The sequence below is a fragment of the Homarus americanus genome, unplaced genomic scaffold, assembly GCF_018991925.1.
Source record: "Homarus americanus isolate GMGI-L3 unplaced genomic scaffold, GMGI_Hamer_2.0 scaffold48357, whole genome shotgun sequence".
Classification (NCBI taxonomy): Eukaryota; Metazoa; Arthropoda; class Malacostraca; order Decapoda; family Nephropidae; genus Homarus; species Homarus americanus.
In genome coordinates this window covers 92732-107500 of record NW_024738983.1, presented here as the reverse complement: position 1 = coordinate 107500, position 14769 = coordinate 92732, and the positions used below count along the sequence as shown (strand labels likewise).

At 40.8% G+C, this 14769-nt stretch overlaps 1 protein-coding gene across 1 annotated transcript in view; it reads left to right on the top strand.

Annotated features, from left to right (window-relative positions):
- Positions 1-7124, top strand: part of LOC121874401 — a 247819-nt gene extending 240695 nt beyond the window's left edge. The window contains exon 7 of the mRNA XM_042378536.1: positions 1773-7124. Coding sequence (XP_042234470.1) covers positions 1773-1846 — 74 coding nt within the window. The 3' untranslated portion in view covers positions 1847-7124. The remainder of the gene's footprint in view (positions 1-1772) is intronic.
- The last annotated feature ends 7645 nt before the right edge of the window (positions 7125-14769 follow it).

Genomic DNA, 14769 nt, shown 5'->3' with positions numbered 1-14769 from the left:
GTGAGCATCTGTCTCCTCATTTTCTCATTATTTCTTTCTCTTTTGTCTCTCTCTCTCTCTCTCTCTCTCTCTCTCTCTCTCTCTCTCTCTCTCTCTCTCTCCTCTCTCTCTCTCTCTCTCTCTCTCTCTCTCTCTCTCTCTCTCTCTCTCTCCTTTACCTCTCGTCTACATCACCCACACACACCCACACACACACACACACACCTATGTACGCACATCCTCATTAACGACTTCTAATGACGTCACGATACTGAGGTCAGGTATACATGTACAATATATTCATACATCAGTCAGTCAAAAGTCATTCAAAAATTATCATCATATTTTTTATTTAATTGGTAAGCGCAAAATTTCTTCTCCGGGGAAACAGATTTTTGTTTTAATTTTTCTTTGATTTTTTAGTTAATGAAAAAAAATATTCGTAACGTGGTATTTGTTTATTTATTTTAAGTTGGTTTTAATCTTCTGTGACATAATCCTCCCGAGTGATTAACATACATGGTACTAAAGAGTCTCGTCTGATGACTATGGATTAGCGAATCTGATCTAGTTTAGTTCTATTGCGATTCTAACTTTAGACCTTCACTCTCCCCCCCACACTCTTACTCTCCCCCACACACTCTTACTCTCCCCCACACACTCTTACTCTCCCCCACACACTCTTACTCTCCCCCACACACTCTTACTCTCCCCCACACACTCTTACTCTCCCCCTCCGGGGTAGAAAGTATCATTTATTCCTCCGGGGTAGAAAGTATCATTTATTCCTCCGGGGTAGAAAGTATCATTTATTCCTCCGGGGTAGAAAGTATCATTTATTCCTGGGTAGAAAGTATCATTTATTCCTCCGGGGTAGAAAGTATCATTTATTCCTCCGGGGTAGAAAGTATCATTTATTCCTCCGGGGTAGAAAGTATCATTTATTCCTCCTGGGTAGAAAGTATCATTTATTCCTCCGGGGTAGAACGTATCATTTATTCCTCCGGGGTAGAAAGTATCATTTATTCCTCCGGGGTAGAAAGTATCATTTATTCCTCCTGTAGAAAGTAGAAAGTATGGTTAAAACACGTGTCAAGAGTAAAATCCCTAACATACGCTGATGTCTCCCTAGTTACAACACATACCAAGAGGAGCTGATATTGAGATGTGTTTGTTTTGAAAGTTGTGTTGTGTTGTGTTGTGTTGTGTTGTGTTGTGTTGTGTTGTGACTCAAGATGGCTGTCTGCTTTATCCTTGGCACTTATTCAACAAAGAACTCCTACCCCATCTTTTGTTTATGTATAGACAGGAGTTTTGATATAGTACCAGCAATGATTTATTTCCCTTTGAATATACAGGTAGTTTAGGTATCTAGTCAACAGCTTGGTGTAGGATAAATAGTTTTACTGTGATACTCTTTACTGTTTCGTGTTAAAGAGTTCGTAATAGTGTTCTTTATAAAAATGTTCCTCAAGAGTGACAGGTTATTTACGACTTTCAAATAACATTTTTTTTCTTCTCTATTTTGTTGATCCCGACATTAGTGATCTTTTACCTGTGTGAACCGGTGGATCAAAGAGTTACTGCCGCCATTATTTTCCCCTGGCCTTATTGAGACTAATTAGTGGTTCATTAATTAATCTACCTCCCTGATGCGACCTGTCAATGGGCTTCAAGACTCAAAGGTTCTGTGGAAGAAGCCTGTAATGTCTCCGGCTATAGTGAGGGCTGATTATACCTGCTAATTAGCTTTACCTTTAATAATTCCTGACCTTTTCTTCTCTACTTTACAGGCTCTGAGAAAGTGACCGCCCTGCTGGCTCTTACTGCTCTACAGGCTGTGGCTGTCCTACTGTCGCTGGTGTAGTGCGAGCAGTGACTGGCAGTGTTGGTGACTGTCACTGGTGTGTTGCGAGCAGTGACTGGCAGTGTTGGTGACTGTCACTACCCCCCTACTGTTGCTGGTGAAGCGCGGGCAATGATTGGCAGTGCCCAGTAACTGTCATTGCCCTCTACTGCCTCTGGTGTAGTGCAAGCAGGACCCCGAGCAGTGACTGGCAGTGCTTCGTGACTGTCTCTGCATTGTCGTCGCTGGTGGAGCGTGTACAAGACCCCGGACAGTGACTGGCAGTATCTGGTGACGTCACTACTTGACTTGTGTAGTGAGAGCAGTGACAGATAGTAACTAGTGACTGCCACTGTCGCTGATGTGTAGTGTGGGCAAGAACCAGAGAAGAACTGGCAGTGTCACTACCCTACTGTCGCAGCAACAGTCCGAGCAGAGAACCCCAAGCAGTGACTGGCGAGTGCCTGTGATTGGCGTACAGTCGGACAGAATCTACTGACTGGTGTGGAGTGTGACAGTTCTTCATCCTGTTAGTGTGTGTCCGTGTGTAGAGGTTGGGTCCAAATATAGTAATCACACTTAACACTTTACACTTTACACTAAACACTTAACACTAAACACATATCTACAGTAGATGTGTGTTTAAGTAATTGGACTTAACACATGTACATTACTACAGTTTGAAAAAAAATACACTTAAACAAACTTATGTAAATATATATAAGTAAATGGACGTGACACTTACAATGTACTACAGTTTATATAAAAAACACTTAACAGAGTTGTCTAGATATATTTAAGTAATTGGATTTTTACACTGATACTTATAATGTTCTACAGTTAATTCAACACTTATAAATGTATTAATAAGTAATCAGATTTAACATTTGATTAATGGACCACTTTAAAACTTGAGCTGTTATAAATACAGTTGTCTAGATGTATTTAAGTAAGCAGACTTTACACTTATTAACTTACAATCATCCACAGTCAAAAACGTAAAGTTGTCTACATATATTTAAGTAACTGAGTTGTACATGTACAGTACTTTCTTAAGGGGTTAATGTCTGTGGTCTAGCCGTGGGATGGCTCTGTGTGTGTGTGTGTGCGTGCGTGCGTGCGTGCGTGCGTGCGTGCGTTTTATCACAGAAGACTTTTACAGTGTGTCTGTGGGTCTAAAAACACACACACACACACACACACACAGGGCCATTCTATACTCTGTCACCCCAGGCATAAACCAATTAAAATCCTCCACAGTAAAAAAAAAAGAAACTTACTAGACACAATTATCATCAGACTTTACATTTACTACAGTATTATAAAGGACAAACCACTGGATATAAGATAATTAAACTCAACATTATCTTAGGTCTATTTAGGTGATAGCCATGAACCTGTAAACTCTAATGCTATATGCCTTACCATTTACCATAAGCCTTTGAGAGAGAGATGAAAACCATAGATATGTCACCTACCTTATTATTTTCTTATTTCTCTTTTAATATACTTACTAACGACGCGTACAAATATTTAAATGTGTGTCGATGATGTTGAGGATAAGTTTATTTACCTGAGAAACATATACGGACACCTTGTCATGCTCTTAGGTTTGTGGTGTGACCTGGCGACACGACATGCGGCGACCTCCAGGCTTTTTGTTTTATGATAGCTGCAGATGTCTCCTCGTCCTTGACCCTCCCCTCCCCTGCCGACCCTTGAACCCCTCCCCTGCCGACCCTTGAACCCCTCCCCAGCCGACCCTTGAACCTCTCCCCTGCCGACCCTTGAACCCCTCTCCCCTGGCTCACCCTGATTCCATCCCTGACCCCCCCCTTGACCCCTACCCTGACCCGCCCTTGACCCCTACTCTGACCCTATTTCTGACCTTCCCTGACCCCTACCCTAAAATTTATGAACAGTATTTATAAAGTAACTTGACACATCCGTAAGGCGCCGTACTGTAGTGAAACATAAACAAACATTTATAATAACTCTACCAATCCGTGTTGTGTCGTGAGCTCACAACACTTACAAAAGAGTTTCAATAACATAGTATAACTACATTTCCAGTGGGACAAAGCAGGTGTCTGGTGTCGGTGGTGGCGGACGTACGAGTAGAGATAAACATGGTACGATAACTTGCCCCACCGACCAAGGCACAACGCTAAATGATGCTTCTTGCCTTTCTCTATAATTAGGATGAATGGATAATGACCCTTTGTACCCTTGTATATTATTACACACTAACACACTTTTATCTGAAGACGTGTGAGGCAGTTTACTGTGTGTGTGTGAGATCATCATGACCTCACCTACTGACTCGAGTGTTGTAAATGTGAATATAAAATGGGGTCACCTGAAAATTAGACAACCCAGTTTAAATCACCTTAAGATTAACCTAACCTAACTCGACCAAACCGAATCTAACCCAACCCCCAAAACGTAAGCTAACCTCTCTAAATCTAACTCAAACCTAAGAAAAACAAACATAACCTAACCCAACCAGGTCGCATTACAGAATTTAAATAATCAGGCAAAATAATCTAAATGGTGGTGCTAATTTTCAGGTGATCCAAACAGTCGTCTTTACTCTGAAGAAAGAAAAGTGAACATTAGTCATAACTTAAGGTATTATAGTATCAAGTGACATATTTTTAGTTCATGTTATCATAGTGTGTAGAAGAGGAGCCGATTAAGACGGTTCACTTAACTATTTTTATTACCCTGCCAGTCTGTTGAGCTATAAGGCTGATGGTGTTATTAGTTGGTGTGTGTATAGAGCAGTGTTGGGAGAGGCGTATTTTAAGAGAGTATCCTTCTCCCTTTGTTTTGTAATGTATCGTGAATTTTATTTTTCTTGATTTACTCTATTTACTCACTTCAGATATGGTGGATCGACGTTTTGTTTTGGCTCGTAGAGAAAGAAAGAAAGAGAGAGAGAGAGAGAGAGAGAGAGAGATAAAGACAGAGAGCTGCTTCGGTGTTCTTTGACGTCTGCCGATTCACTGTTCAATACTTAGGAGACGAGAGGATGTCCTGCTTAATATACAATCAATTATACAATCCATCAATCGTCAGAATCCATCCGTCCTCTCATCCTTGGCTCAGAGCTGCCCCACATTCAGAGCAAGTGTGTCTGTGTGTTGTGATGACCTTGGATGTACCAGCAGGGAGGGAGATGCATTACCAGTCATTACTTCAGGTATGGTTAGCAGCTGTTTTGTGTAGCTGAGATGACAAGCTAGGATAGTGTGGCTGGCTGAGGTGACAAACTAGGATAGTGTAGCTAGCTCAGGTGACAAGGCAGGACAGTGTGGCTGGCTGAGATGTGGTGGACAAGCCAGGATAGTGCAGGAAGACTCGGGCCCTTGGGATGGCTTAGTGTGTGACCCTCGCCCCTGCAGTGTTACCAGCTGAGGCGTGTGAGGGGGTGACAAGAGACACACCACAGCACACCACCTGGTAAGCTGACAGATGGTTCAGTAGTTTGTGGAGTGGTACAGTAAGTTGACAGATATGGTACAGTTGGTCACCTACAGTAAAGGGTTAGTAGACAGTAGTTTGTGGAGTGGTACAGTAAGTTGACAGATATGGTACAGTTGGTCACCTACAGTAAGGGGTTAGTAGACAGTAGTTTGTGGAGTGGTACAGTAAGTTGACAGATATGGTACAGTTGGTCACCTACAGTAAGGGGTTAGTAGACAGTAGTTTGTGGAGTGGTACAGTAAGTTGACAGATATGGTACAGTTGGTCACCTACAGTAAGGGGTTAGTAGACAGTAGTTTGTGGAGTGGTACAGTAAGTTGACAGATATGGTACAGATTGGTCAAGCTTAATAAGGGTTGAAACAGATGAGGGCAGTTGTGATGAAGTGGACGGATGGTAGTTAGCTGGAATGAGAAGCAGAAAGCAGAGATTGGACAGGCGCAGTGACATTAATTAGACAGATGGTTTTTTAGCGTGATGGGGTATGACGTCACTAGATGCTGGCGTGACGGGGGAATGACGTCACAAGATGCAGGCGTGACGGGGGAATGACGTCACAAGATACTCCTGTTTAAGTGGAGTAAGAGTAGTCTTATTTTACTGCCATCCTTCATCCCTTCATTCTTTCCATTTTATCATCCTCAATGACTTCAATCTCTATTCTATCATCCTATCATCAATTCTTCAACCTCCACACCTCTCCTAATACAACATACTGTCTTAGGCTTCCATAATACAATCCTACATACATTTATGCTCTATACTACATTGTATTTTAAGCCTCCATACAATAACCACATCACTTATCCATCGTCTCTTATAAATCATAGTCTTCATACATTTTTCATTCATTTTTTTTTCATTCATTTTTTTTTCATTCATTTTTTTTTCATTCATTTTTTTCATTCATACTCCATTGGATTTCTTAAGTTCATATTCGAGTAAGGATTTAATTCAACACCTGTCGTCGTTAAGGGTAGGATAAGGTTAGGTAAGGATAGGTAAGGTGAGGTAAGGTGTGGATAGGTAAGGCAAGGTAAAATGTTGGTAAATTAGGATGTCATGTGTTTTAACGTTTTGTGAAGGTTCTTAAGTGAGGATGAATGATCAGCTGACGACGTGTAAACAAAGGTTATCATGGGTAGGGGAGGAATGATCAGCTGACGACGTGTAAACAAAGATTATCATGGGTAGGGAAGGAATGATCAGCTGACGACGTGTAAACAAAGATTATCATGGGTAGGGAAGGAATGATCAGCTGACGACGTGTAAACAAAGGTTGACCAGATGTTAACAGAAATAGCCCTGGGAACACATGAATTTTTAAGCTTGTCATGTCACATTAAATATTCATCAACCTCGTCATCGTGGCTAGAGTTTGACGTCCTCCGCGACCAGATCGACAAGACTAAATTAACCTAACAAGAAGATTGAAAGGGAAACTATTTTTACACAAGGGAGGAAAAACTGTGGAGAACAACATACATACAGAGGTTTGACATTCTTGCTTGAGAGGGGAAACGCAGATTGCCTTCTCTATCAACACCTTGTTCTTGTCGATTCTCTTAACTTTTTTTTTTTAGTTTTTTTTTACTTTGTCCTGAAAAAAAAATATATTCGTGGTTTGTTATTAGTTGTTCATTTGTAATAGAGGAATATTTTAGCTACAGTCTACAGGGAGAAGTAGGGAACAATGTCAAGAAGGTTTACTGTTTCTGTCTTTTTCTGGTATTTTCCTTCTGTCTTTGTTATGCTTCTGTCTATCCACTAGTCTAATCTCACTGATCATTAGACAGATAATTTTTTTTTTCTCATGAGTGTAGAGGATAAGACAACGCAGTAAATCCGCATTGGGTTAGATAACAAATGACGATCGACTTGCGGGCACACGTAAAGAGGTTGTCCAGTGCTGTGTTTTAAAGTTGTGCTGTGTGTGTGTTAGTCAGTGTTCAGGAGGATAATTAACCTGGGGGATACGAGCCTATTTGTTCTTCTAGACACTTAAATTATTGTAAGATGGTGTTGCTAAAATATTAAAAGACTTAATTACGAAGAAATATATGTGATGATATGTAAGTTAATGTTAAGTATTTATATAAGTTTTATAGTTTGGTTGAAGAGGATGCGAGTATTTTAAAAATTTCTTGGAATTAAGTAAATGTAAGATTGTCTTGTGTTCACGTGGGTACTAAAGGTTATGTGAACGTGAAGAAATGCTTTTAATGTAAACTTGTGTAGTATTTGATACCCTTGAGTAATTACAAGCTGATGAATAAAATAATGTAATTTTCTTCGTTATGGGATCCTTGTGTGTACTTATATTAAAAGAATTTGTACCTTTTTTTATCTTTTCATCGGAGTACGTACGTAATTTAAGTTATTTTAATGTCAAATTGTTTAGATTCTTAAAATGTAATATTGTAATGCTAAATTCTTTTGTTATCCTGTACGTCCATATAAAAGCTTCTCCATACAATATTATAATAAGTTGCCTGGCCTGGGTCCCTGTGAGTGTATACGGTACAGGTGTATTAACGCTCCACTTTTCATACAAACGCGTCGTGGGAATGCTGGTGGTGGGGCCTGGTTGCACATTGGACGCCGCCCGTCAAAAGCGCCGCTGACCGCAAATGGAATTTCCAATTTCGAACATGTTTTCCCATTAGCAAAAGCAATTTACTCAAATAACAGAAAGTGAATAGAAATTAAAGGAAAATTTACAATTTTCTGGTCACGTCATTCGATGATGGAGTAAAATGATCAGTGCAGGGTAGTGTGAGAGAGGAGGGAGAGCGGAGTACGAGAGGGAGAGAGCGGAGTACGAGTGGAGGGAGAGCAGAGTACGAGAGGAGGGAGAGGAAGTGTGAGAGTGGAGTGTGAGGGGAAAGCGGGGTGAGAGAAGAGGGAGAGGGAGTTTGTGGAAGAGAGGTAGTGTGTGTAATGGGGAAATGGAGAGTGTGGGAGAAGAGGAGAGAGAGAATGTGATAGATGTGAGAGCGAGAATGTAAAGGGGAGAGGGACAGTGTGAGAGGAGGAGTGAGAGTGCAAGAGAAGGGCTAGTGACAGAGGAAGGAGGGGAGAGGGACACTGAACGTAAAGAAGAGGGGTGGTATGGGAGGGGGGGGGGGAGAGAGAGGGCAAAGTATAAGAGGGACAAACAGTATGGGACGCCAGCCTTTGGGTACCTCAACCAATGACATTCTTAACCCCAGCAGGAAAAAAAATATTCGATTTTTTTTTTACTAATTTAATTTTCTATAAATGAAATGTTATGTTAAATATGAAAAAAAATATTAATGATTGAATTTTTACGTACTTATTAGGTATATTTAGTGTACATTCATATCTTTAAAGAAATTAGGGTACAGTATTTGGTATATATTACAGGTTAGTGATGCTGGAGATTACATCTAATTTCGTAAAGGTAATATACAAGAAAAATTCTGTTCAAGACACACCTTTAAGAAGATATCATCACTAAGGACAAAATTAACCCAGAGAAACCTTCAAGAAATAATCACTCGGGTTAATTCATTCTTGGTGTTAAGTGAAGGTATCTAGTCAAGGAAGTCTCAGTATAAGCAAGGTAGTCTCAGTATAAGCAAGGTAGTATTTGTGGTTGTTAGATTTGTGGTTACGTTCATTCTTGCCTCGTGTGACGTGAATCTGGCCGACAGGAACACTATATTGTCCTCGGCAGCTCACTCGTGGCAGTGTCGGGTCACCAGGTACAGGAGGACAGGTGTGTGTTGTGGGGGGAGGGGGTAACCAGGTGATCACAGGTGTCCCCTCTCTCTCACACACACAGACACTCTCACTCTGCCTGTCTCTCTCTCTCTCTATATATATCTCTCTAAAAACCAAACAAACTTCAAAGTTGACTCTCACTCTGCCTGTCTCTCTCTCTCTCTATATATATCTCTCTAAAAACCAAACAAACTTCAAAGTTGACGGTGTAGATAGAATATTATTATTATTATTACTCATTTGGGAAATGTAGAAATTATTTGACAAGAACATAGAGATTTGATTTAGAATTTATGCTAAGTAGTGTACAGTATTTGGATATTTTTCTCCTCACAAAAAATGTATAATGAACAGCAGTAATTACAGGTGTGTGTGTGTGTGTGTGTGTGTCTGTGTGTGTCTGTGTGTGTCTGTGTGTGTGTGTCTGTGTGTGTGTGTGTGTAGGGTAATGTATGTGACAAATAAAACAAAATAAGTGAATATTGTTGGTATTTATTATTCCTTATTCTTACTAACTTTCTTTTTATTGTTGCACTGTATTTGTAGACTTGAAATATCTGTAGTTTACATGGGTACTTTCTGCATTGCATTACACTTATTTAATTCTCCATACAAGATCTGTAGTTTACACACTGTACAGTAGGGGTGTAGAGTACCTCGGTATACATTTACGAGTATACACAGAGTAGTGAAGATGGTGTATATTCCTATGCATATATACCTGGATCATACCTGGTTGATAGAATATACCAGGTACACATTATATTATATTTTTTCTCCATGTATATAAAAATTAGAGTTCAGAAATGAGTCTACTATAACGCCAGTGCTCATTTGATATATTGACTATATAATATTGAAATATGGAACCATTGTTTTGGTTGAATTTTTAATAAGGTAAATAGAAATATGAATATTATATCACCATGCTATCAGGAGTTAACCCTCGTGGCATGGCAAGCGTGAGGTCTTAGTTAGTACTTGAGAAGGACCCCTCGAGGATGAACTTGATGGTCCCTCTAACAACCTCTCACTTCCTCATCGACTCTCACTCCCTTGCTCACCTTCGTTTATATAATCTTATTCATTTATTCTCTCTCTCTCACATTTCCTTCTCCACCTCTCACTTTCACTCCCTCTCTACCTCTTACATCCTCACCATTTCTCATCACCTCTCACTTTCACTCCCTCTCTACCTCTTACATCCTCACCATTTCTCATCACCTCTCACTTTCACTCCCTCTCTACCTCTTACATCCTCACCATTTCTCATCACCTCTCACTTTCTCTCAATGCCTCACCACCTCTCACTCTCACCACCAGGATTCTCATCATCTGGCGAGAGATGGACAGAGCCAAGGTAAGAAGATTTAACCAACGTGTCTCAGTAGGTGGTGATGGCTGGGGATACAGGTAAGTTAATAAGAACCAACCCATACTAACACAGGTACAATGTTTGTTAATTATGGTAAAGTTTTCCCAGGTACTTTATGTGTAGGAATTATTTTTTTTTTCTCGTACGGTTTTCAGGTAATGTAAAATTAACCTGCGTGATTATATTAGTAATTTTGTATGACTTGTGTTTTAAGGTTATGGAAAAAAATGTGTCGTCGATTCTGGATGATATGGTGGGTTAGAATAAGTTAGATTAGGTCGAATTAAGTTAAATTAGGTTACGTTATGTTTAATTAGATTTGGTTAGGTTAGGTTAAATCCCGTCAATGTTAAGGTTAGAAAGAACATAGGGCAATGCACAATATTCCAGGCCAGCTGCTGTGCCTAATACGGTCACAGGGTAACTAGTTGTTATTGTCCACACTTTAATCTGGAAACTCGAAGACCATGATATATGTAAATAGTCTCTCTGTGTGGGCCCTGGACACCGCCATTACAGCACAGGGCTTCACCACCTTTTACAACACACATTTTCAATAACGCCTCTCGCTACCCACCCAACCTTCCCACTGTTTGCCTGTCTGTCACTCCCACCGTCTGTATGTGAGGAGCTCCCTGTCTGTTAGGGTCTGTGGACTTCCCTTTGGATGAGTGTCAGGTGTCTGTTGTATGTGTGGATATGTCTGTTATGGTTTGTGGATGCCCTTTTGGGAGCAAGAGAATGGGAGGGCTTTATTGCATGGGGTCATATCTGGTGTGTGTGTGTGTGTGTGTGTGTGTGTGTGTGTGTGTGTGTGTGTGTGTGTGTGTGTGTGTGTGTGTGTGTGTGTGTGTGTGTGTGTGTGTGTGTGTGTTATTATTCTGTGAATGTTAAGGTTTTGCTAGTAGAGAAGATGTCTGTTCTGGTCTGTGAACATTCTTCCCCTTGTTGGAGAATGTTAGGGTTTGAAAGGGGGCTGTGTTGGAGGTGGGGGCTGTACTGGAAGTGGGGTCTGGATTGGCGGTGGGGGCTGTATTGGAGATGGGGGTCTATGTTGAAGAGGGGGCTGTGTCATCTATATACAGTAATGACCATGAAGACCTCCCACCGAGAACATTTTCAAGTTTTTGTTCATTTACGTCAACTTTTGTAGTGTGCCTGAGTTTACTTGTACAGTGGCGTGACTCGATGTCCATTACCATAGTCAGGTCCTGGCAGAGACTTCCTTCCTCCCTGTTTCACGGTGCACGAGTAAAGAGATATTTGTTTGTTGTGGAATAGCGAGCGTGTTGGACTGTGTTAATGGAAAGTGAGCGTGGTGTGCCGTGTTAGTGTTGTGTTGTGCTGTGTTAATGGAAAGTGAGCGTGGTGTGCCGTGTTAGTGTTGTGCTGTGTTAATGGAAAGTGAGCGTGGTGTGCTGTGTTAGTGGTAAGCGTGATGTGCTGTGTTAGTATAAGTAAGCGAGCGGGTTGTGCTGTGCTAGGATAGAATATAAGCGAGCGTGTTGTTCCTGTAGCATTAAGCATCTGGTTCTGGGCAGTAAAAGCCACCCACGGAAAAACAAGTTCATTCAGCGGCTATATAACGTTCATTTAAAGATTCTGTGTCGCCGGGAGGAAGACGCGTGGATTACCGTGGCTGTGTTTTGAAGAATTTTTATTTTAAGATATTTAATATTTATCAGTTAATTAGGTAAGTCAATTAAAAGTGTGTTGGTATTTTATTTTTTTACGATGGAAGAGTTTAAGAAATATACAGAATTAATTAACTGATATATTCTGTTAAGGTGATAAGTTGGATTTGGAGTAAGTAATTATTTCTTAAGGGTTTATTGGGAAGTTTATTATACCTGAGAAAAAGAATTAGTGGATATTATATATATATGGTAGGTGAAGGATGAATTGGTTAATGGAGTGTATATTAACAGGTTGGGTTATACATATACATTTGTTTATTCATTCAAGAATTTTTCCCGAATCAGGAGGCAGACAGATACATACAGCTGCTGTATAGTATCTAGTATGTCTGTTCATAGGCTGTGATAAATGTGTTAAACTTGCCTGTCTCTGCAAATAATATAGTTTAGTCCTAACCCAACCCAACCCAACCTAACCTAACCCAACCCAACCTAACCAACCAACCCAACCCAACCTTCTTAACCCAGAACCCAACCCAACCTAACAGGACTCAATATTTGCTCGATAATAAACCCTAAACAACACAAAACCAAACTGCATTTTAGCTAAAGCCTGAACCTCCCTTCCTATGTTAAGTTAGCGTTATCAGCTGTGCTCTAAAATACAATATTGTGGAAAAGTTTTAATGAAATAAAGTTCCCTGCTCTTGTATATAAAGTTCTCTGCTGCTCCTGTAAATAAAGACAAAGTTTTAAGATTCAGTAATATTGGAGGAATTTAAATAACGTTGGTAATGGGATGGGGGGATTTAAGGACGTGATTTGTGGGTGTATAAATTCTCGTTGTGGGTGGTTGGTGGTTGTGATGGTGGTTGTGGTTAGTGGAGGTTGTTGGTGGTGGTGTTTTGTGTGTTAGTAGTGGTGACTGGATGGTGATTGGTAATGGTTGGTGACTTTTAGCACTCTATTAAATTTCTGACACCATTATCTTGTTGTTTGGGATCAGATTTCTTCTTCGTTGTCGCCAGCTTCAGAAAGGGGAGTAGTGTTATCGTCGTTAAGTCTCTATTAAACCATCAACTTATTTAGATTCCTGAGAGTGAATATTTATCCATACATGTAAGTTGAACTGATTAAACATGTATAAAATAGCTACTTTCTCGTGCCTATATTGATACTGATGTCAGGCAAACTTTTGTAGAATTTGGTATATTTTTCTTTCATAAACTTTGTAGTGTGTCATAGTTTTGTAGATCAGTCAGGTCTAATGTGTGGTTCAGGTCCATCAGGGGGTAAGGAGTGAGAGTTGGGGGGGGGGCACCAATCTTGAAGGACTCCACCTTGAAGACACTGGGTAGAATGAAACAGTTCCATCTTAACCTAACTTAACCTAACCTAAACTAACTTAACCTAACCTAACCTCCTGACTTACCTGCAGACAAGATCCTCAAACTCGGCTTCAGTCTGTTCGAGAAGCAACTTGAATTGACCATGGTTTAGACTCTACTACACTTAACACCTACTACACTTGACACCCCTTACACTTGACACCCCTACTACACTTAACACCTACTACACTTAACACCTGCTACACTTGACACCCCTACTACACTTGACACCCCTACTACACTTGACACCCCTACTACACTTGACATCCCTACTACACTTGACACTTCCTACACTTGATACCCCCTCCACTTGACACCACCCTACACTTGAAACCCCACACTTGACACCACCACACTCCCCTGACACCACCTACACTTGACACCCCCTCCACTTGACACCACCCTACACTTGACACCACCGTACACTTGGCACCCACCCTCCCCTCTCCACGGACCATTCGACCAGTTTACACAGACCAGTCGACCAGTGTCACCTAATGTTCAGTAAGGTAGAAACGTGACACTTGCCTTGGGTTAGCCTTCAATGGTCTACCCTTGTATCGACCAGTTGCAGCCGACCTTGAAATGAAAAACCCGTCCGTGCATGATATTTAATGGCTGTTGGTAAGCTGCTGGTGCTGTTGTTGCTGTTAATGGTGCTGTAGTTGTTGTTAATGGTGCTGTTGTTGCTGTTATTGGTGCTGTTGTTGCTGTTAATGGTGCTGTTGTTGCTGTTAATGGTGCTGTTGTTGCTGTTATTGGTGCTGTTGTTGCTGTTAATGGTGCTGTTGTTGCTGTTATTGGTGTTGTTGTTGTTGTTATTGGTGCTGTTGTTGCTGTTATTGGTGCTGTTGTTGCTGTTAATGGTGCTGTTGTTGCTGTTATTGGTGCTGTTGTTGCTGTTACTGGTGCTGCTGTTGCTGCTATTGGTGCTGTTGCTGTTATTTATGTTGCTGTTGTTGTTATTGGTGCTGTTGTTGCTGTTAATGGTGCTGTTGTTGCTGTTATTGGTGCTGTTGTTGCTGTTAATGGTGCTGTTGTTGCTGTTAAATGGTGCTGTTGTTGCTGTTATTGCGCTGTTGTTGCTGTTATTGGTATGTTAATGGTGCTGTTGCTGCTATTGGTGCTGTTGTTGCTGTTAATGGTGCTGTTGTTGCTGTTATGGTGCTGTTATGTTATTGGAGTACTGTTGTTGCTGTTATTGGCGCTGTTGCTGCTGTTATTGGTGCTGTTAATGTTGTTGTTGCTGTTAATGGTGCTGTTGTTGCTGTTATTGGTGCCGTTAATGGCGCTGTTGTTGCTGTTAAT